Here is a 23,156-nt window from a genome sequence, read left to right as displayed (position 1 = left end):
AGTTAGCTGACATTTTTTTAAAGATTTATTTATTTTATGTAAATGGATGCTCTATCTGTATGTATGTATGTATACCTGCATGCCAGAAGAGGGCATCAGATCCCATTACAGATAGTTGTGAGCCACCATGTGGTTGCCTGGAATTAAACTCAGAACAACAGACAATGCTCTTAACTGCTGAGCCATCTCTCCAGCCCCAAAAGCTGGCTAATTGTTAAGAGAATGTATGTGTTAGCGGACCACAAAATCCACTATTGCTTTCAAGAGGTCACAACTTATTCCCCGGCCCTTGTCCCCTTTGGTCTTTCGAGATAGGCTTCTTCTGTGAAGCCCTGGCTGTTCTGGAACTCAGAAATCCTGAGTCCTGTGCTGCCACTGCTAGGCTGAAATCTAGTATTTGAATAAGCACAGGGGTCCATTAAAGAAGGTAGTACTTTAGGAGCTGGAGAGAGAGATTGGTGGTTAAGAGCATCACTTGCTCTTCTAGAGGACCCATGTTTTATTCCTAGCACTCATACAGCTCACAATCAGTTGTCTACAACTCAGTTCTAAGGGTTCCCAAAACCCCCTTTTACCACTGCAGACATAGACATATACCCAAACCATACACTCATACACGTAAAATAATAAAGGTAGAAAAAAAAATATGAACTTTTAACTTAGCAACCAGGAGGCAGTCAGAGGTAAATCTCTGAATTTAGAGGCTAGCTTGGGTCTACAGAGTGAGACCCTACCTCAAAAATAATATTATCAAAAACAAAAAACAAAAACAAACTACACCACTGACCCTGTTTTCAATAATGAGAGAAAGACTTACCGAAAAGGTCCATCTGATTTTTCTGAATGGACTGATATAGACACAGTTGCAGTTATATCAGGTACTGGAGCTGGGGCAGAAGATGGATTTCCAGATACAGAAGGAGCCAGGGAAGATGGATTTGAAGTTAATGAAGATATAGAGGGAGTTGAGTGAGCTGAGGAAGATGTCACTGGAATCATCAGAGGATCCTGCTGTCTTGATATGGGAGATCTCATCAGAGGCTGCAGGTTCCGCTGCATGAGTGGTCTTGGTGGTGGTACTGGGGGTGGGGGTGGAGGTAACTGTTTTCGTAGTCGTTTTGTATAGCCAGTTTCATTTTTAAAGTTATTAACAGCCTATAGACACCAAACATAAAAATGCAGAATATGTAATCATTTAAATGGGTTCAATCAGTAAAAATGCTAGAGATACTTTTGTGTAAAAAAGGGTACAAAAAGCTACCTGTCGTAAAAACTTGTTGGCAATTAAAGCATCAGGAGAAACATCATTTTGGTGACATGTTGGACACGTATGTTCATCTGACTCCAAGAGTGCCGTTCTTATGCCTATGTAAGATAAGATGTTAAACACGAGGAGCTAATGACACCTCCCAGGCCTAAGTCTCAAAAACAAACAAATAAACTAACAAACAAACAAAGGAAAGTAACTTTACTGACAAGAAGGGTCTGATCCTCTGGAATTGGAGTTAAAGATGATTGTAAGCTGCTATGTGGTACTGGGAACTGAACTCGGGCCCAGTGAAACAGCAGCCAACACTTACTTGATGAGCCATCTCTCCAGCCCCAAATGTTTTTTTGAGACAAGGTCTCACTATGTAACCCAGGCTGGCCTTGAACTCAAAGATTTCCTCCTGACTCTACCTCCAAGTGTTTGAGTTAAAAAAAAAAAAAGTGTCACCATATATGGACCTCAAACAAATGTTTAAACAGACAGAAAATGCATTAACAAATACTCATCCTTATTAAGCTAGCAATCAAAATATTATACAAAAAACCAAAAAACAAAAAACCAGAACTAAGTCTACAGAAGAGTGAACAAACATTTTACATGCCTTTAGTTTTTAAAATGGCTTAACAAAAGCTAGCATTAAAAAACAAAACAAGAGCCGGGCGTGGTGGCGCACGCCTTTAATCCCAGCACTCGGGAGGCAGAGGCAGGCGGATTTCTGAGTTCGAGGCCAGCCTGGTCTACAAAGTGAGTTCCAGGACAGCCAGGGCTATACAGAGAAACCCTGTCTCGAAAAACCAAAAACAAAACAAAACAAAACAAAACAAAGTAAACAAAGAACTAAACGGGGTCAGTGGTGGTGAAGAGCACTACTGCTCTACAGAGGACTGGGGTTCAGTGTCAGCACCTACATGGCAGCTCACAGGTGTTTATAACTCTAGTTCCAAGGTATTCCACCATAGCCTGCTCGGTGGCTTCCAAGTCACCAGACACATATACAGCACAGAGACATACAGGCAGGCAAATCAATCTCACCTCTCTCTCTCTTACACTTACACACACACACACACACACACACACACACAATCCTAAGGGTCTTGTTAAAAAGTAATGATAGAAGATCAGGGAAGAAATTAAATTGAAAGCCAGCTTAAGCTAAAAAAATATACTTATTTTTACTCATTAACAAAGGCAAAAAAGACAGTTATTGAAAACAATCAAGCATCCATCCAAACATGAAAGACACATCTTTACAAGGGGTCCCAATCTCTTACATTCATCACAGTAACTGTTTCCACAGCAGGGAATGACAACAGCATCAGTCATAATGTCTTTGCAGATGAGGCACAAGAGCTCGTCTGGGATAGGATCATCTTCTTCTGAAGATGATGATGATGGTTCCTCTGGTAAGAAGGGTGGTTTCTCTTTCTTCCCAATTGCATAGGCCTCTCTGTAAAAGACAGTTTCGGCATTTAAGATTGTCAGAAGGTAAAGAAGCCATGCTCTACGCTCAGTTATACTATATCATAACAGGAAGACAATTTCAGTACAATGACTGTGTTTACACAAGCATGTCTTTCAGTGTCAGAGGGCAGTTATATCTATCCAACATAGACACAAAACAGAATTACAAATAATTAAACAAAAGAGACACTTAAAAGAAACTAAAAGGATCTTAGAATCCTTAACTCTAGGAAGTAAAGGCCAGGGGTACATGTTAGGCTACCAGAACTTCTATGTGCCAACCAGACAGAATTTGAACTAGAAGCATACCCTAAATCACAATTTTCCTTTACTAAGTGGTTCTTAAAAAAAAAAAAAAAGTCAATCAAACAAACCAACAAACAAAAACCAACAGCAAGAAGACCAAAAACACCTTCTCCCACATTCTAGCATTCTGTAACAGCCATGCAGGCACCAAACTAATGCCACAGGATGAAACTGTATTATCTATAACCAGGTCTTCAACCCAACTATGTAACCAATCATCTGCCTGTAACTACTTTAAAAGATTAGTCTACTTAAGTCAATTAAACAGGATTTAATCATCATAATACATTACACAAATATGAAAGAGCACATCATTACACATTCTGGGTCCAGTGTTTTTGTAGAAATGCATTCCCCAGGAGTGGTAGGAATTAAATATATTTAAAAACACACAAAAGTTATTCTCAGACTTGCCTCTGCTGCTTCTACAGCCCCCCACTTCTCCATACTCAAAGCTGTAGCCCATAGGACTTCTTAGAGAAACCTTTGTTCATTAGAACAGGATGGGCTCATCTCAGTGCTGAAATGAAATAGTCTCACTGGATGGAGGAGGGTACCTGAGGTGTGTTATTTGTGTTGCAGCTGCTCCATAGACATCACCACGATTCCACAAATAAGTATCAATTTGCTTATGCCCCATTGTTCCCAATTTGTGAAAGAGGAGTCTCCCACTGCCCAAGAGAAAAGAAAAAAGGGAAAAACAAAAAAGAGGGAGGGGAGGAAAACAGAGGATAGAAAAAGAAACAGAAGAAGAGTCTGAGTTGCTTATCAGTGGTGTCAGTGGAAAGAGGGAATGTCTCATTTAAAATATTTGGGCTCCCATCTCTCCCCAGTATGGGCTGTGTGTCTGACACAAATGGGCTTTTCTCCCCCAGGACTCAAAAGCAATGAATTATTAGTTAGGCTTCACAGGTGATATTTAACTTTTCCAATACAAACTTCTATTTTTTTTAAGAACTTTTACATGATATAGATGAAGCAGTCTGCTCTTAAATTGACTGCAAAAATCAATTGCAATTTAAAATTGTTCCACAGCATTTATGACATGTCTCTGAATCAGACAGATATAGCATCACAACAGACTGCTATAAGATGAACCACAGAGAACTCAGGATGGTGGCTGATGAAAGCAGAGGAGTGAGCAGAGCCTGTGAGTGGGGCTGGAGTGGAGGGACAATCATTCTTCTTTGCAAACCATCTGAATATTCAAGTACACAGACTTCCCTAAATGCTACATCTTTTCTGCAGCAACCCTATCTGCTAACCATGCTACACCTCAACATTTGTGGGCAAAGCCAGGGAACTAATCCGTCTCTTAGAATATGGACACCTAGCATCAAAGGATATTCTCAGATCTCAACTTTGTGATCTTCTGGAAAGCTAGTTTAACAATGCAGAATCAGGATTTTACCAGAATTTCTAAATAAAAACTGGAGGTTCCTGGTAGAGAATCTAGAATCACAGCCTAGAGGAATACTTAATATATCTGTGTGTTCAAGATGTAGAAGATAGTAAAAGAAAGTAGCCAAGTACATTACTAAGAGCAGATCTATATATATAAGACTCTAAGTTGAATCAGACCACCAGATTCTTCTGTTTGTTCCTTTGTTAAACACTGGCTTATGAGGAACCTAACAAAACAGTTCAGCAGGTAAACTGTCTGCCAGACTTCCTATAAAGTTACAAGAAAACCAACTCCACAAAGTTGTATTGACCTCCACAAAGGCACAATGATACACACACACCCTAAGAAGGAAAAAAAAAAAACTGGCTTAAAAATACAATCTGGAAGTATATAAAAACAAGCACCAAGGACTGACTGGTCTGGTTACCGGTGCACACATGCAACACCAATAATAGGAAGGAAGGTGGAGGCAGGATGAACACATAATGAGACTACCTTGAACTACAAATTCTTGTTTCAAAAAGAAAACAAAAGAGCACTAAGGCACTGTGGAGAGCTGGCTGAGCTAATCATGACTTATAAAGCAAGCCTACTTTAGACTGAAGATGAAGTGACATAGCTAAACCTAGCCAAATGCCCTCAGTGTCTTGCTGCAGTTAAGCTGCCTTGCTACCTTACTGTACTTTCACTCCTGTATCTCACAATGATTACATGTTTTATTCACTTAGGAAATGGAAACATCTTATGTTAAGAAAATGTAGGAACATGTATGAGAATGAGGAAGAAAGAAATGACAGAAAGAAAAAAATCAGAAGACTACAAGGGAAGTGGCACTCACTAATGACAAAAGTCCCCAAATTCATTTGAAATTTGCATAAATGGAGCAGACTGCAGCCTCTCAGAATTAACACAAAAATGTAACATGTGGAAATGAACAATTCTGGAATGGAAACTTCCCAGGGAATCCGAGTAGCCAAGTTACAAGCCCAAGTCTGAAACACTATACCCTGGGACTGCCTGGTCCCCACAGGTCACAGCTAAGCTGCATACTTACGCATCTATAGTTGGTATTGCATATTTTCCAGTGTTTGTAAGCATTGCACCTTTCATGTTAGGATCTTTCACTTCCATCATAAAACTTCTAGGAATTCCAGTGCTCTTTTTGATCCTAGGACCAGATTCAAAGTTCTTATCCTATTTGGAGGAAGCAAGAGGAAAGGAAGACAGAACAGTCTTTAGTAATGTCTGCCAACAGCTCATACAGCGCTTCTCAATGACTTTTTCTTGGGATGCCTCCCCCACAGGAACGGCCATGTGAGCTAAGGTACTAATCTGCACTCTTTCAGAGAAAACAAGACTTAGGGACAAGGAACATGCTCTCCTCTACATGACAGCCAAGGCTTGGTCCTGGCAACCTAGACTCCAGAAGTTGTGCTCATCTACCATCTTAATGGAGGAGAGTTTTACCATGGTAAATATAGTTAAATAATTCTAAGAAAAACTAGATGTATGTATCAGTTTCTATATGGAACTTACCCCATTTGTTGGGCAATTCTTAATATAATGACCAGGTTTACCACAACGAAAGCAGGTGTAAGATGGAGGTGGTGGACCTACTAGAGTTTTCTTCATGTAACTGAAAAGGAAAAAGAATTCATATGTACATAGAGACTTAGGAAAAATAATGCTTCTGATTGCGGGGGCAAACACACCCCAAAGTTCCTATAGCATAATAGTATTTATGAACTTACTTGATTGGGTCGTATTCATGGCCAGACTGTGACATCATTGCTTTAATTTTGTCTTCTTCAGAAGCATTGGCTTCAGCCAGATTGGCAGTCTGTTTAACAGGTAATTATTTGACACACACATTAGAAACACATTAAGACCACACAGCAAAGACAACACGCATTCTACACAGAGCAGCTTCTAAACGAGCTGTGCTTAACAGTAAGCACTGGGCATTCTTACATCACTCTATGCTGTCTAGGGGAGCTTGGGAGGCTGCACAAGTCTTTCTGGGAGATTCAAACCTTAGACCTTGTCTGTACCTTACATTAAAGGCCAGGTGAGATTAAAAGAAAACACATGTTAAATGTCACAGCACTGAGATTATAATTTACATTTAGAACTTGGAATGTAGGGTGGGGTAAATGACTTAACATTACTATACACTACAAGTCAGAGGGCTTCTGGTTAGTGGTGTCAGCTTGTACATTAAGTTCAAAGGTATGCATTAAGCATTCAAAAATTTAAACTACAGATATGAACTTTTATTTTTAATAAGTCTAGATATAAACAGGGTCTAAGGGAGTAACTTTCTAATAACCTGGATATTCAAGCACCTACCGCTCATACCAGTCACTCACTCACTGGGTTTTTTTATCTTTACATTCATCCACAAAACAAGCAACCAGTTTTAACACTTTATTTTAATTTTAAATACACACAATGCTTAATATTAACAGAACTTGGAACAACAGTAACATTTACAGAAAACTGATTACAGATGTTCAACAACTAATTTGTTTGAACCCAAACATTATTTTACAAATAGATTAAAAACAAAAACAACAAAAAAGAAAAAAAAAAAACCAAAAACCAAAAAAAAATCCCCAAACCTCCAAACCTTCCCAACTCTTCCCAGTCAGGTAACCACAGTAGAAAAGAGCAACCCTGAAACCCAGCCCTCACAACACATAAACACAGACAGCAGGGACTGTAAGCTGCCGAAGACATGACCTCTGTGCTAAACCACCTTCCACTAGACAGTGACAGCATGGTTCATCCACTCTATTTAGGATAATTAATTTTAGTATTTAGTTTTCTTAGGACTAGAGCTTAAGTAGCAATTTGTTATCAGGACATCTTTTAAGGATACATCCTAGAAAAAAGGACACACCCCACAACCAAGTCAAGGATAAAAGATAGGGACATCACTAAAGGGTAACTTTTCATTTTCTCTTCTCATGTTGGCTGTTAAATCGTACTTTTCATTTCTTGATAGTAGGGGAAAAAAGATTTTTGAAAATCCTTTTGAGCCCTCAATTCTACCTGTTCTGTTCTTCTAAAGACACACCCTGCAATCTAAAATATACTGTCTTTAAAAAAAAAAAAGGAATCCATCACTAGTGCTTTCCCAAACAGAAGATACACATTATCGAGCATAAATGTAAGCAACCTTATCAAACAACATGGCGTATACAGTGATTTCAGGAGGGAACAATTTGGCTCTCTGCCAAACATACACACTCATATTCCTGCAAACAGCATCATAAGTACATACTTAACACAATTCATGTAGTCTGTGTTCAAACAAATTACGTTGTTTAAATTTTTCTAATGCGGACAGACTACAAGTCTAAAGCATAAAGAAACAACTGTACCACATTTAAAATATTGACCTTGGTGGGATCAATTAAAAATGTCAAGAATTAACCACACAATTGTCCATGGAAAGGAAATCTTCTGTTGTGGCTATTTTAAAAGAAGTCCACATAATTCACAGCCAAAACTAGGGGATTCCTCCAGAATTATGTTAGTTTCCAGTGTCTAATTAAACAAAATGGTGTAAAGGGGGGAAAATGGTTAAGTGTAGCTTCTCGTGGTTCTTCAGTCTTGAAGATGAGCACTATGCGGGGGCTGACCAAGGTACCCCTATCTTCTCAGGCCAGCACGGCCCAACAGTACATACAGTGCACTCAAAAGATCCATCCTCCCCACCCATCTTAAAAACACTGCTTCACATCCTTAAAATGTTATAAAGACTTATATTTTCAAGAATATATTATATATATATATATATATATATACCTTTGTAAGCTGGGCCAGAGAAATAGATGCAGAAGAGTCATCAATCTGTTCACAAAAAATTAAACACACATTCAAGGTCCACACTGAAAACAGCTACAAGTGATTATTTAGCCCCTAAAGCCACTTAATGTCATATATTGGGCATTTTCTTCTCTAAAGACTGTTATATTTTGTTTGAAACCTGAAAATATGCTTAAGCTATTTTATCTTTTTTTTTACATTTCATACCCAGTTTAAAAGTTTATGTATATACAGTGAACACTCAAGAGGATAAAAAAGTTGTGACTCAATACTACAATTTGAGTCCCATGTCTTTCAATAATCTCTAAAATCTGATAATGCTCACAATATACAATGCAAGAGAATTAAAAAAAAAAAAAAAAAAGCACAACTCATTTTTTCTTTAATTGTAAAACCAAGCAGCTCTTTGGGGCCTAGCTCGCTGCTGTGAGGTTAACAGCTCCCAGGCAATCCCTACTGTTTTCCTTTTAACTGCTCAGTCTGTTTATCCTCCCTGTCCAATAGCTCCTCTGGTCAAGAAACCACAGGTTTCTTTATCAAAGCAAAAGACTGCTAAGCCAACTCCACCCCCAAGCCCGCTCCCCGCAACCAAAGAAAGAAAAAGGAAAAAAATAGGAAAGATAAACCAAAAAGGTACCCTGGGAAAATGTCAAAGAGTTGTCATACACAATGACAGAGTTTAGCATTTAGAGAAGCCAACTGGACAAGGATAGATTAAGGACGATGTTAACCTTTTTAAAGTTCTTTCACTTGATCCCATTAAATGATTTTGCGTTTTAAAAGGTGCTTGTCTGCATGTATTTTTAGTAATTAACTTCTGGGTATCCCTAAATCTCCTTATTTAGTGTCTTATTCAATGTTATAAGTGTCTCATGTGTTACTGGTCAGAATTCTTTGGAATGGACAGACTTCAATAGGATATCTGTCTCAAGGAAAATGTCTTCAAATATCCTTCTAAAAAGTACTAAAAACACAAAAACTAAAATCCATATAAATCAATATAAAGTCCTTTCCAGTGCCCACTATAGAACAAATTCAATAAATACAAGAATTTATTTATTGTATTTACAATACAAGAATATTTATTGTCTGGCTAAATTTAAGGTATGTCTTAGCTAGCCACAGTGGAACCTGCCTATGAAACTGAGGCAAGAGGCCCACAAGTTCCAGAGCTGGGCTAAGTAGTAGGTTTGAGGTCAACATGACCTACGTGGCAAGACTCTATCTGAAAATAAATCTTACCAATGTCTTGGGTTTAGTCTGTTGAGTATCATTACTCGGATGTTTATCCAAATAAACGGTTCTCTGTTCCACACTTCAGGACTGCAGAGTTCACTGTGTACTAAACTCACATTTCTAATGTATAACCACTAATGCACAAGCAAGAGTTTTCTTGCTCACTTTCAAAATTTTTTACTTAAGGACTAATCTGAAGAAAAAATTAGAAAAAAATATAAGTCTCCTTATTCATAAGGACGTCTAAGCTACTCAAGTTTCTTTGTAAAGGGCTACATTTTAAATCTCCAGGAATTACAGACAAGGGTCTGAGCGAGCAGTTGTTGGTGCATATCTAACAACACTGATGCTATCCCTCTGTTCTCTTGTCCTTTTTCCCTTTTGCTTTCTCTTCCACTTCTTTTATTATGGACTTCTTGAGTTCAAAGTGGTTTCCCACACAAACTGCGTATTAATTATGGTTGTTTCCACCAAAAAAAATCTCTATACTATCTAATGACCTTTTAATCTAAGAGATCAAATGTAGCAGGGCATTAAGAAATAAGTAAAAAATGTTCACAAAGTTTGGCTGAAAAATGTTAGAATTTATATTTCCTAAAATACAAATAGAAAGTGACTTCTCAGTATAATTGTTAAATCTGCCACACTTAAAAGATCTTCCAAAAATAGTGTGCACCACAGATATCACTAAGACTAGCCCTCCTCTGTATCAGGGAGCAAGAACCGGAAATCTGTTTATGCCATTATATGTGACTGAAACTAAAAGAACCCAAACAATGTAATCACAATGTTTAGTTAGCCAGAACATCTTAGCTTTGGAGTACCAGACCAACATTGAAGGAAGGATGACTAAGGTTTAGGAAATAAACAGATAGTCATCTTTAAACCAGACTTGGTTTAAATTACCAAAAATGCACAGGGTATGTGGTGATCCACATGTGTTATACCAGCAATTGCAAGGCCGAGGCAGGAGGATTGCCATGAGTTCAGGCTGGCCTGGGCTGCATATCAAGTACCAGACCAGCTAGATTGTTACACAGCAAGACCTTGGTGTCTTCAAAATAACAAACAAAAACCCAAAACGACAAAAAAAAAAAAAAAGTTGAGCATGATGTGGTACAAGCCTACAGTCCCAGCACATGGGAGGTGAGGCAAAACTCAAGAACTCAGGGGCAGCCTCCTATACAGAGGCCAGCCTGAGCTACAAGAGCTGAATCTCAAAATAAAAAACCCCAAGTATATGAACATACTTTTCCTAATCACAACTTTAAAATTTTGTCCAGGATCTCTATTTTGTATAAGTATACCTAAACCATCCTTATTTCTAAGTTATGAACACTAGATAATGAACATGTTTCCGAGATCCTGAATGTCAACAAAGCACCCAAGGGAAAAAAAAATAGAGACAACAGATCATGTTGTGTCTCCATCTCACTTAATTCTATCTAAAATTAAAACTATTTAAGGCACTAAAAGGTAGAGAGAAATCTGAATAAGCTTACAATAAACTTCTTATAAATGTAGTACAGACATGCCAGGGAACACACAAGGCTAAAGAAGGTTAACTTTATTTATGAACATGTGACCTGTGTTTATACACATGCTAATAAACAAAAAGGAAATAATTATTTTCAAGAAATAAAACTTCATCTGAATTAATTTAAATACTATATAAAAAAGTTTATACAAATGTGTTACATTAGCTACTACAGTCACCAGGACAGTTTTTCTAATTTGTGCTAGCATTTGGATACATAAAAATCAGTTTTAAACCAATCACCAGCAAAACAGAGACTTGGACAGTTTTTACAGCATTATGCTTTAAAAAACAAAAAACCCAAAGAGTAAAAAACAACTCCCCCTCCCCCCCAAAAAACTCATTTATCCAAAAGTGGGGAAAACCCCCAAAACACTGACTTTTTAAACTCTGAATAACTGTATTTAGTTAGACAGGAACTAAAGCTCATATACTTGAGAGAACAAGTTCAAAGTTGAGATATTCTACTTATCATGTTTAAGATCCAATGATGCAAGGTTAGTGAAATGCCTCATACACAAATGTCAGTAGTATTTTAAAAGAGTAAAATGAAGTAGCAAGCAATACCCCTGACTTCTAAGTGAAGATTTCAAATACTGTGTTTTTGTGTACAAGTATTAAGTCTGACCAGCAAAATGTTTATAGAGAACCATTAAATTTACAGACCCAGTTAGGACAGCCCTGTGTTCTGCGCCTGTCCACAATTTAGAAGTGGTGCTTTTACTTAAAAGCTCAAAGTCAAAAGAGTTTCATACTTTGGATTAATCTGTAATCACAAAAAGATGTTACAGACCCAGTTACTTACTGGGGGCTGCTTTTGGTACAATACAGCTTTTGATGATCTATAACTAGTGAAGCAGTGGTGTCTTCTGAGGAAGAGAAACTCTCTAGCTTGTGTATCCACTGCATAAGCCATCAGAATCACTGACATGTTTATGCACTCTGGGTGGTGGAGATGCAATTTCAGTCTGTTCTATATAGTACAAAGGCACCAAATAAAAGCAAAACTGATTCTAAGGCTGCATCAGTCTCTCAAAAACTCTCTACTACTATGTGTTTGTACTTGGAGAAAGGATCAAATAATGTTAAGTTCTGCATGCTGCTAATCCATTTCTGAGAGCCATCAATTAAGCAGGGAAAAAAACCTAGTAAACTAAGTGAAACAACGTGGAAATGGCAAAATATACACTCCAAACAATTTTTTATTGCAAGAAACAAAAAGCACAAAACAGCCTGTACATACATACAAAATACTAACTATAGACAGACAGATGCAGAACATGTTGTCATGTTCTCAGTGTTAAACCTCCATCATCTAGAAGGATCATACATTACTGTACAACAGTGCCATAGAGGGAGAGTGCTGCCATATTTAATAGGAAACAGTAAAGGGTACAAATTACCCAGTTCTACAGAGTAACTGCAAATTATTCCACATTTATATCCATATTCAACTGAACTGTCATCAAAATACAATTTATTTACAGTGGGTGCTATGGTCAGTGGGTATTCTAAGTGAGTTACGTCACTGAAACATTATAAAGGTAAAAGCAATTGTGTAGAAAAAGGGTGATTGTGTTTTTACATACTGCTTTTGTAGTTCCCATCACTGGTTCAGTTCGACTTCTAAAAAATAAAACAGAAACAAAAACTAACATTAGCTATTTATGAATTTCATGTACATATGTGTATATGTGTATACATTTGTGTGGGTATGTAGTCTCGTTTAGCCTAGGCTAGCCTTGAAGTCACTATACAGTCAAGGCCAGATCCTCTTGCCTCTTCCTCACAAGTGCTAGAATGTGTGCATCACCATGTATTACTGACAAATAGCTCTAATTTTACATCTTGAGGAATATAATTACTTTTGACCAAAAAAGCTCTAACAGAATTTCTGATATCCAGAGTAAGCGACTTTGATCACTACTACTTCCAAATGGTTTATGGTTTAAGATACATTCATAGTTTCTTTAAAAAAAAAAAAGAAAAAAGAAAAAAATTCCACATAGAGGAATTCTAAATTCTAAGTGACATCATATTCTGACATATCCCTTTCTAGAAGGTACTGTATTTATGAGCTTTGTGTTTTACTTATAGTGATTTAGAAAGTAGTCTTTTCCATTTTTTCCGTATACCTAGATATAAATTTCCACATACCCAGTTTCTTAAGCAAACCACTGCTGGTACATTTATAAATGGGATCTCTGATAGACTTCAGTTCTCAAAACTAGCTTTCAAATTCAGATAATGATTATTTTAATTAAAAAAATATTTTAAAGTGGTGGCAAATGCTTTAAATTCTAATACTCAGGAGACAGAGGCAAGTGGATCTCTTTAAGTTCAAGGACAGCCAAGGCTATTGTGTCTCAAAACTCAGAAAAACATTTCAAAACAGTAAGCAAGTATTTAACAAAATTTAAGATGTCTAGAAAATACAACATAGTCTGAAAGTATTTTAATCCATTTCATGCTTATATATAATAGGACAAATTGTTGCTAGAACATATAAACAAACCCAGTTTCTTTAGCCTGAATAGAATAGAAGGGAGATCAGAAATGAGGTCTTACTAAGGATTCCTGTAGAGAAATACTAGACAGCATCTAAGTTCACACATGATTTTGAACTACTGACAAAAATAACTTGAACTTTCTATCATCTGCTGAAACTGAGCATTTTATGAGGCAAACATTATCAAAAAATTCTATATAAAAACTAATAAGCAATTTTAAATGAAGCACTTTAAGATGGCCATAGACTTAAATTATTTCTTTCCTCAAGAGTTTCTAAGTACCAAAAGAATTTCAGAGATGAAATATTTGATACTTGTTTTTATTTATTACGTTTAAAAAAAAAAAAAAAAAAAAAAAAACCCAAGTCTCTCTATAGCTATGTAGCCTTGGGCATCCTGATGCTCGCTAAGTAGATCTTGCTTCTGCCTCCTGAGTATTGGGAGTAAGGCATGTGCCACCATACCCTGCTTGATACATGTTTTTTTTTTTTTAAAAACCACACAGCAAGTGTAATTTCACAATAAGACACAGAAAATAATTCTACCTTATTTATGTATTTCTGCTATCAATATAAAACTTCTGAGATGACCATGCCCAGTGGTTAAGAACAGTAATTTCAACTACTCATGTGGCTGAGGCAGCAGGGCATCAAATTCAAAGTCATAAGAGCTATAGATTCAAATCTACCACCACCAGCCTGAACAACAATTGGACCCTGTTTTGGAATACTAAAAGGAGAAAGATTTATGGATGTGGTTCCTTGGTAGAATGCTTGATACAAGCAAGGGACTAGGTTTAATCCTCAGTACTGCATTAATAATAGTGAAGTTGTTTAATAATGAAGGATATAGTTTTGTCTCCTTAATAAATACAAATTCTAAAATACTCTTGAGGACTGCCCTGATTTTATTTTAATAATAGGTATTCATCCTATGCCAAGCACTACTGAGTTCTTCATAGAAGAGTTAGAACAACAGTTATCCCTAGGTATTTATGGGATATTGGATATAAGATTCTTACTCTCATCCACCATAGATAAAAAGATGTAAAAGATCAAATCATTTACAGAAAAGAGCATGGACTTTCATATAAACTCTGCAATATCCTATACCTTAAAACATCTTCAGATGGCTTATATTTAAGAAAAAAGTGCTCTATAAGCAATTATGACTCTGGTGGATAGAAGTTCTGAGTAGTGCTGCCAGTTGCACTCATAACCCTACTATAGAAAAAAACCTGAGATGAGACAATTTATTCAAAGTCCCACTAGTATGAGACAATAAATGAAGTCAAATATGAGCCTGATTCATGTTATACTTATGAATCTTATATACTTTATGGCCTCCAGGCCAAAACCGGAATTGATAAAAAGCTTATGTTGGCATTACTTAATACTAGTGATACTGTCAAATTATGTAAAACAGTCTTCTATGACACGATCATTTTTGTGGTGAAAACACTCCCTATGGAACAAAAATGTTTCTTGGTAATAGCTCCCTTAACTATAAACTTTGCCTACTTAGCGAGGGGGAAAATTAGAAAAGAAAAAAAGCATCAAACTCCTACTCAAGTTTTCTTGATTAACATGATATAAAATTTTAATACTAGTAAAATGTTTTAAAGCTTTTAAAATAGGCTATTTGTATAAATGCATGAGCTTTTATACTCACATAACATATGTCTTGCTTGTAGACTTCACACCTCCAATAGGAATTCTTCTGACAATCACAGATGAGTTCTTAGGAATGAGCGCATTATCATCAGTGTATTCTGTAAACAAAGAATCAAATTTCTATTCAGGGGTCTAAGTACTCAGGAATAAGAAAACTTTAACCAAACTTCAGTTTTAGGAATATGAGAGCTTACAGTACAAGAACACCAACATTCACGTTTCTTGCATAGGAATTACTCTTGTTAGACTATCCCAGTCCTAAGTGAGCTCCTTCCACTGATACAATATGGTCAGTCAGGTCCTTGGCTCTAGAAGTGACCTTGAGTAACTCAAGTCCAAGCTCATTTAACCAAGTAATGCTTAACATACAAACTATGGGGTTCCTTGAAATGAGTGCACCTCCCTGGTCCTTAAATATGAGCTAAATAGTATGACCCCTGTTCTCATGTAGCTTACTCTAGAGAAGATAGGACAAACATGAAACTATGATCTTTCGTTTTTAAAAATAAAGAATGGACAGTGACTAACACTTTGGATAGAATGTCGTTCTAAACAAAGCCCCTCTTAAGGGCTTAAGTTTGTAAATGAAAAGACTGACTAGCCAGCCAGACTCACACAAGTAAATGAAAAGAATAGTTACTCAGAGAAAGAACAATGTGAGGAAAAACAAATGACACAAGACTGCAATGTTAAAGGAAATTAAAGAATGACATAAAATATTAAGTTTATACTGTATACTGATTTATACTGTTTCCATGTAAAACAAGGAAATCACTGGTAGATTTTACATGAAGTGATGACAATTTACACTGCTCTGATATTTTTGCATGGGAGACAAACTGAACAGAAACCAGATGAGTCACTAAGAAGGCTGCTGTGTGGTCCAGTGACAGCCAGCATTAGTAACAATGTTGTGAAGGCTGCTCATGGTATGAATATTGCAATGATGGTGAAAGAAGAACTACACATAAATTTCTCTGATCACAGCTTTAGCAAGTGGATATCACTTTTTGAGCAGATCAAGAGGAGGATCTCTATAATAGTCTGTAAGAATGAAATTAAGTGAGCCTTAAGTATAGTGAAAAGAGTTAAGGAAACCATGAGTAAAATTATCAAAAAAAAAAAAAATTTAAGAGATGCAAAAATCTCCCTTATTCCCACAATCTAAAACAAAGTGGGTCATCTTTGCTGCCTTCAATTATGTCACACATTTCAGGCTTTTAATCAGTTTTGAAACTTTTGGTCACCACGCATTTAGTTATTCCTTGTTCTACAGCACATCACCCAAGCAAGAGTTCTTTCAGCTGTTGACTCTATTTCACAGACATCCGATCAAAAACGATGCACTTTCCTAGATGTAGGCACGTAAGACTATCGTTATTTTGGACAGTTTCCAATCCCAAGCAAGATGAATAAGAAAAATCAGAATCAAAAAATTGGGGTATTTTAAGTTTAATAATTCTAGAATCCAAACTTAAAGAGTGTCAAACATTTGGCTGTTTCTTTACGTTTAACAACCCTCAAGTGTATTCACAAAACTTTCAAAGACAACTTATTAGTTAGGTGGGGTAATGATAACATGCCTGTAATTCCAATACCCAGGCTGCTGAAGCAGGAGGATTGCAATTGAGTTCAAGGCTAACCTAGATTACATACAGCAAGATCTAGTTAGAACAAATGACAAATTAATTTGATCAACACAGTACTGTACTACAGTAATAAGGTCAGGTGCCCTAACGCCCCTCAGATATAAGGTTCCCGCTGGCCAATTAGGGTATTTGGGTTTACAGGGTTCCTAAGCCCAAGAGTCCCTGACTTATAAATCCTTAACAAGTAGTTTCTTCAGATTCAAAAGGATCAGGGGCTGGAAATTTAGTTCAGTGATAGAGCACTTAACTTCACACCAGGAAGAAAAAACAAAAAAGCTTATCAGTGTATGTTTTGTCTAAAAACAGAGAAGTCATGGATAGAATGAAAAACAAGATGAATTTAAGGAACAGAGTAAGGATAAAAACAAACATAACCCCTTCATACTCAGCTTCCAAATCAACCAAGTTCAGTATGAAATTTCCTGGACAGATAGAAGAGTCAGTGTACTTTTGGTGGTGAGCCTTCAAAAGTTTTCTTCAAAGACCATTTGGAATTCATTGTAAAATAACAGTCTAGAACCAAGCAGGATTAAGTCTAATTACCAAGGGTTCATGGTCCTTGGTACTGGATAGATTTCTATAGCTAAGGGAATGTTTTACAGAAACATGGTATATCAGTAACTTAAACTTCTAGACAATTTAAAAATTGTAAGTATTCTAACCATTTATTTTTGCAACCTTTAATTCACTAGATGAGTCTAAACCAAGTACAATTCTTATTCAACTGCCTTGTAAAACTTGGCCTATTTCTGTGCCTACAAGCATGCCTGCTGTCTGTGGAGCCAGAAGTCATCATCAGGGGCCCAGGGGACAGATGCTAAGAGTTTTTCGTTGCCCTGTGGGCACTGGGAACACAAATGGGGTCTTCTACAAGAACAATTAAGTCCTCTAAGGACTAAGCCTTTCTGTGCCCTAACAATACCCTCCCTAACCTGAGTGCACATAATGAAGAAAGCTCTCACAACTCTTTCTTAACCAACCTAACACCAAACTTAATTTTTGAATCACAACTTACTCCAGTCAAAAAGCTGCCTTTAAATGTTGGTCATCAGCAAGATGGAAAAAGCCTAGTTTCAAATGATTCAATTGTATATATTGAAACCTGTGTAGATGATAATTGTCCAATATCCCCTCTAATTTCATTTATATCACCTTTCCTCTCATTCCTAAAGAAGCATTTATATAACAATGTAGCCAAAAATTTTTAAAAAGCCATGTGTTTTATAAAGTAAACTTTAACACTAAGGGTTGCCTTTGGTGGACTTAAGATTTATTTCTTAAGGAAAACAGACAATAATCCCAGCACTTGGGAGGCAGAGGCAGGTGGATTTCTGAGTTCGAGGCCAGCCTGGTCTACAGAGTGAGTTCCAGGACAGCCAGGGCTATACAGGGAAACCCTGTCTCGAAAAACCAAAAAAAAAAAAAAGATTTATTTCTTAGCTGCTTATACCATAAGCAACCTTTCCTCTTCTTAAGTAAAATTACCAAAAAATACAATTATCAAAAAGGTACTTAAGAAAAACAGACAATATTCTTTTTTTTTCTCCAAGAAATCTGCTTGCCTCTGCCTCCCAAGTGGTGGGATTAAAGGCGTGCACCACCACCGCCCAGTGGACAATATTCTTTTAGTATTATAATTTGCATGTCTGTACTACAAATAAAAAACTGGTCTTCTACCTGACAAGATTTGGTTGACCTACCACACTACAGACTATTGAGATGAGACCACACCCCAAAACCTCACCAAAAACCCCATCCCACACCTTGTATCAAATTTAGCTTGGTGGAACATGTCTTTGATACCAGCACTCAGGAGGCAGAGGCAAGCTGACCTGTGAGTCAGAGGCTAGCCTGATCTAAGTAGAGAAGTCCAGGTCAAAAATTAAGACCATAACATAAATAAAAACAACTCCATTTAGAACTCTCTTCTCATACTATCAATGAATGTTAGAAGTCTAGTCTAATAGAGCCCATCCAATAAGCATTACTACCCTGAGAAAAAGAAAACAAAACAAGTTTAGAGTCAGAGAAGACTGACATTGCCACCATTCAAGTCCCAGCACTGTTATGTTTTCAGGGGTGGTGGTGCACCCCTTTGATTTCAGCACTCAAAGGGAGAGGCAAGAGATCCGAGTTCAAGGTGGTGCACACCTTTAATCCCAGCACTAGAGAGGCAGAAGCAGGTGGATCTGAGTTCCAGGGCAGTCAGGGCTACACAGAGAAAACTATCAGAGACAGACAGACAGACAGACAGACAGACAGACGAATGGACCTAGACCCAATTATTACTTTTAAAATGAAGAACTCAAATTTTATAATCAGTGGCTTACTTCTATTCACACATGGTAGCACTCTTTTTAGAAAAACACACACACATATATTTTGGTGGTGTTGGATGAAGAGCCCAGGGCCTTGCACTTTGAAACTTTTCTGAATTGCTTAACAGTTAAAGTGTGGTCTAACACCTGCATTCCCCACACTTGGGAAGCTCAAACAGGGTTGTTGGGGTTGGAGGCCAGTCTGGCCTACAGAATAAAACTTTTGAGTAAATATCACTAATTCTGGAATTACACCTCAGAACATTTTTTTAATACAAAACCAATTCCACACTAACTAAATCCTCAAAAATACCTTTTCCACAAGCAACCCCATATAAATAAATAAAAGGCCAGTGGACAATTGCTATCAGCTTCAAAACGCTGCTAGATTAGCAAACAAGTTATATCTACTGCTGCTTTAACCAATGGGAAACCTTACACAGGCTTTCCTCTCCGGATGAAAAAACAAGTTAGGGAACGGCTACAAGGCAAACACCCAACAGACTCAGATAACAACCCTTTTCTCTTTTCAACCCAATCCCACTGTTTAAAAAACTTTAATTAAGGAGGAGGTGGGGCCACATTTTGAGAACCAGCCTGCTAGGTAAGACAGATCCCAGCATTCAGAAGGCCAGTGAAACTCCAAGGTCGGGTGCTGCAATCCTTGGCTATCAATGAAACTCTGTGTATGACAACGAGTAAGAATGGTGGTTAAGTCTGTAACAAGAAACTTAAAATACCAACCTTGACACCCCCCTCCCCCCCAATAAATATCTGCGGCCCGTGTGCCTCTTACCTTCTTTCGTCTGTGCGTTGGTGATCTGCAGATCGCTATCGGCAGCTTTCAGCTTTTCTCTCCCCATAATCTGCTTCTTTAAGTCGCAGAGGGAGATATGGAGCCCATCAAAAGTGACGGTGTCGTAGTTGAGTTTAGAGGAAAATTTATAGTGCACACAGGACATTGTGGCAAAAGATTCCTAAGGTTCAGCGAGGAGACGTGGACACTCTCAATATATGTATATTTATAAACTTAAGAGCAAAATATGTACACACACAAAACACTCAAAAGACAACGAAGGACCCTAAGGCCTCAGATTAAATACCCCCCCCAACCACAAGCGGGGGTCCGTGAGAACAATAATCCGGAACCCCCCCGTACTCAGAATCGCTTCATGAGGGAGGAGCAAGACAGGAAAAGGGGCAATCGAGGATCCGCCAACCGGCACAATGTCACCCGGCTGGGTCCCACTCGCTCATGCTAAGGGCCGGCAGGAGACGGGGGCAGGCGGTGCAGTCAGTAGCGGTCAGTCCACACGTTAGAGTCCGAATGACCCCGCGGGGTCAGGGGTCCATAGCGGCCGCACCTCCCGGCTAGTCTCTCTCCGTGGATGGGGGTGACCCAGGCCCCGGGAGAAGGTTGCGGGGAGAGGGCCTAGGCCCGGAGTCCACGAGCGGCCTCTCGCCTCCTCCCGGCTTCCGGACGACCGGCGTCGGCGTCCCCAGGCCCAGGCCCCCACCGCACACACACCCTGGCGCCTGCTCCCCGGAGGCCACGAGCGGCCCGCGGCCTAGGCCGAGATCGCGCGGTCGGCGGAGGAGAGGCCTTCCAGCGGCCGCCCGGTTCGGCTCCGCCTCCCCCCCGCCGCCGCCTGACACAAGCCGGTGCGGGGCCCAGCTAGGCCGCGAGGCCCTTCCTCACCACCCCGGGCCCCGGAAGGCGGCTTCGCTGGCCCCGGGGACACCACCGAAGCTGCCCGACTCTTCCTCTTGCTGCTCCTCGCGCTGCTCCCGCTCCTGTCGCCTCTGAGCCCACGACCGCGTCGGGAAGCCCGGAAACGGTCGGGCGGCGGCGAGGGCGTCGCTGGATTCCCTCTTTATTATTATTATTTTTTTGTTTTGTTCTGCCCCCCCAACCCCGGGCGCTCTCCGGCCCGCACCCTGCGCCGACGACACCTCCGCGCCAGGCACTATGGCGGACGCGGCCTGGCTTCGGGCGAGCGCCCCCACTCCGGGGTCTCTTAAGCAGGGACTGCACGGGCGGCGCACGCGAGGCGGGGCTTGGGCGTGCGCCGATAGGCGGGCCGGGGGCGGGGCCGTCTGCGTCACAAAGCGCACCGGCCCGCCCACGTGACCCGGCGCTTTGTGACTTGCGGCGTGGAACCTGAGGCTACGCGGAGAACAGGAGAAACTACGTGGGTCCGCAGAGAGGGGGAGGCGGACCGTCCCACCGGGCGGGTCTGGAAGGGGCGCTCAAGCGGCCGAGGCCCCAAAGTGCGGAGGGGGTGAACAGCTAATTTCACCCACGCACAAGTCTCATTACTGTGATGGCTGCTCACCAACTCCTCTCCTAACAGACTGTATACCCTGAGCTCTTCCAAAGCTGCTGGTGAGAATGGACCATCATCACCACCAGCAGCATCTTAAGAGCTGTGTCCGACTCTTACCTTGTACTAGGCACCGCGTTGACCACTGATGTTTGCAAATTCTGGAGCCCAGTCTCCTGGGTCGGAAGTAACTCTGTTCTCCCAAAGACGCTGTCAGAGAATAAAGAATTAGATCCATGAATATATTTCCATATTTAAGACCATGCCTGGCATATTTGTGCCTCAATACAGGGGGCCTAATAAATGTCAAATAAACAACAGCAAAAAATATCTCCAACTTATAAGATAGAAACCTAAAACCAACAGCCGTACATTTTTCGAGTTTTCAAAGAAGGGAATGCTTGCTGGGTTGCAGGGTCCTCATTCCGTTTTAAATTACAAAGTCCCTTAGGAGGGTTGGCATTCTTTTTCTCTTGTGGCATGCGGGACATATCGCATTTATAAATTCATAAATAATAAAAATTACTCTAAAACCGTATAATTACTATCATTTACAGTGTCCGATGTCCAGCCTCTCTGAATTTTACAGGCTAGGCTCAAGGAAGTTCAGCAACTGAGAACAAAATCATACATCCAAGAGGTGGCAGAGTTTTCAGGAACTTCCTGAATGCTAATGCCTCAGATTCTGACTTGGTTTAAGTCAATCATCTTGTCAGAAACGCCTTCCTAAGGCCGTCTTATTAAGATAGTCATCGATTTGGGCCTTTATTTTCTTCTTAACTGCAAAGAATATACCTTTTTGTTCTTTTGTTTATTATTATTATTATTATTATTATTATTATTATTATTATTAATTTTCTTGTTTGGTTTTGGGTTTTGGTTTTTCCAGACAGAGTTTCTCTGTATAGCCTCGGCTGTCCTGGAGCTCACTCTATAGACTAGGCTGGCCTCGAACTCAGATATCTGCCTGCCTCTGCGTCGCAAGTGCTGGGATTAAAGGTATATGCCACCACTGCCCGTCTTATTAATTTTTTTTTTTGCTTGTTTGTTCTGAGGTTTCTCTATGTAGCCCAGACTGGTCTTGAACTCACAATCTTCTTGCCTCAATTTCCAGAGTGCCAGTGTTACTGGGTTTTTGTTGGTTGGTTGGTCTTTCCCATTCTCTCAGCTAAGAGCATGAAATTTACCCCGATTTTTGTGACATTCCTAAATCTTGAAAGAGTATTTGGACACTGTAGGTACATTTTGATGTTATCTATAGAAATACCATGGCAATGTTAGCTAACCATCAGGGATAACCCCAGAGACAGAAGCACAGCTTATATAAGTCACTTATAGATTAATTTTTATAAGTGATTAGTTTCTGGTGACTTTCTTAAAAACCCTTGTGACTGTCAGGCATGGTGGTACCCAAGCATTTGAGAGGCACAGGCAGACTGATCTTGGTGAATTCCAGAGCATTAGGCCAACCAGAGCTACAGAGTGAGACCCTGTCTCAAAAAACAAAAAACAAAACAAAAGACAAAACCAAAAAAAAAACCAAAAAACAAAACAAAACAGGGCTGGTGAGATGGCTCAGTGGGTAAGAGCACCCGACTGCTCTTCTGACGGTCCGGAGTTCAAATCCCAGCAA

General features: G+C 39.2%; 1 protein-coding gene across 1 annotated transcript in view; it reads right to left on the bottom strand.

Annotated features, from left to right (window-relative positions):
- Rbbp6 (RB binding protein 6, ubiquitin ligase) overlaps nt 1–21,231 on the bottom strand; it is a 32,480-nt gene extending 11,249 nt beyond the window's left edge. The window contains 10 exon segments of the mRNA XM_021169083.2: nt 818–1,155; nt 1,262–1,365; nt 2,542–2,717; nt 5,497–5,636; nt 5,979–6,078; nt 6,194–6,282; nt 8,256–8,300; nt 12,639–12,675; nt 15,231–15,330; nt 19,996–21,231. Coding sequence (XP_021024742.1) covers nt 818–1,155; nt 1,262–1,365; nt 2,542–2,717; nt 5,497–5,636; nt 5,979–6,078; nt 6,194–6,282; nt 8,256–8,300; nt 12,639–12,675; nt 15,231–15,330; nt 19,996–20,161 — 1,295 coding nt within the window. The 5' untranslated portion in view covers nt 20,162–21,231.
- Nucleotides 21,232–23,156: the final 1,925 nt, after the last annotated feature.

Source organism: Mus caroli, chromosome 7, assembly GCF_900094665.2.
Source record: "Mus caroli chromosome 7, CAROLI_EIJ_v1.1, whole genome shotgun sequence".
NCBI classification, from domain to species: domain Eukaryota; kingdom Metazoa; phylum Chordata; class Mammalia; order Rodentia; family Muridae; genus Mus; species Mus caroli.
The sequence above is the reverse complement of the archived record's forward strand: the minus strand, read 5'-3'. Positions and strand labels throughout refer to the sequence as shown.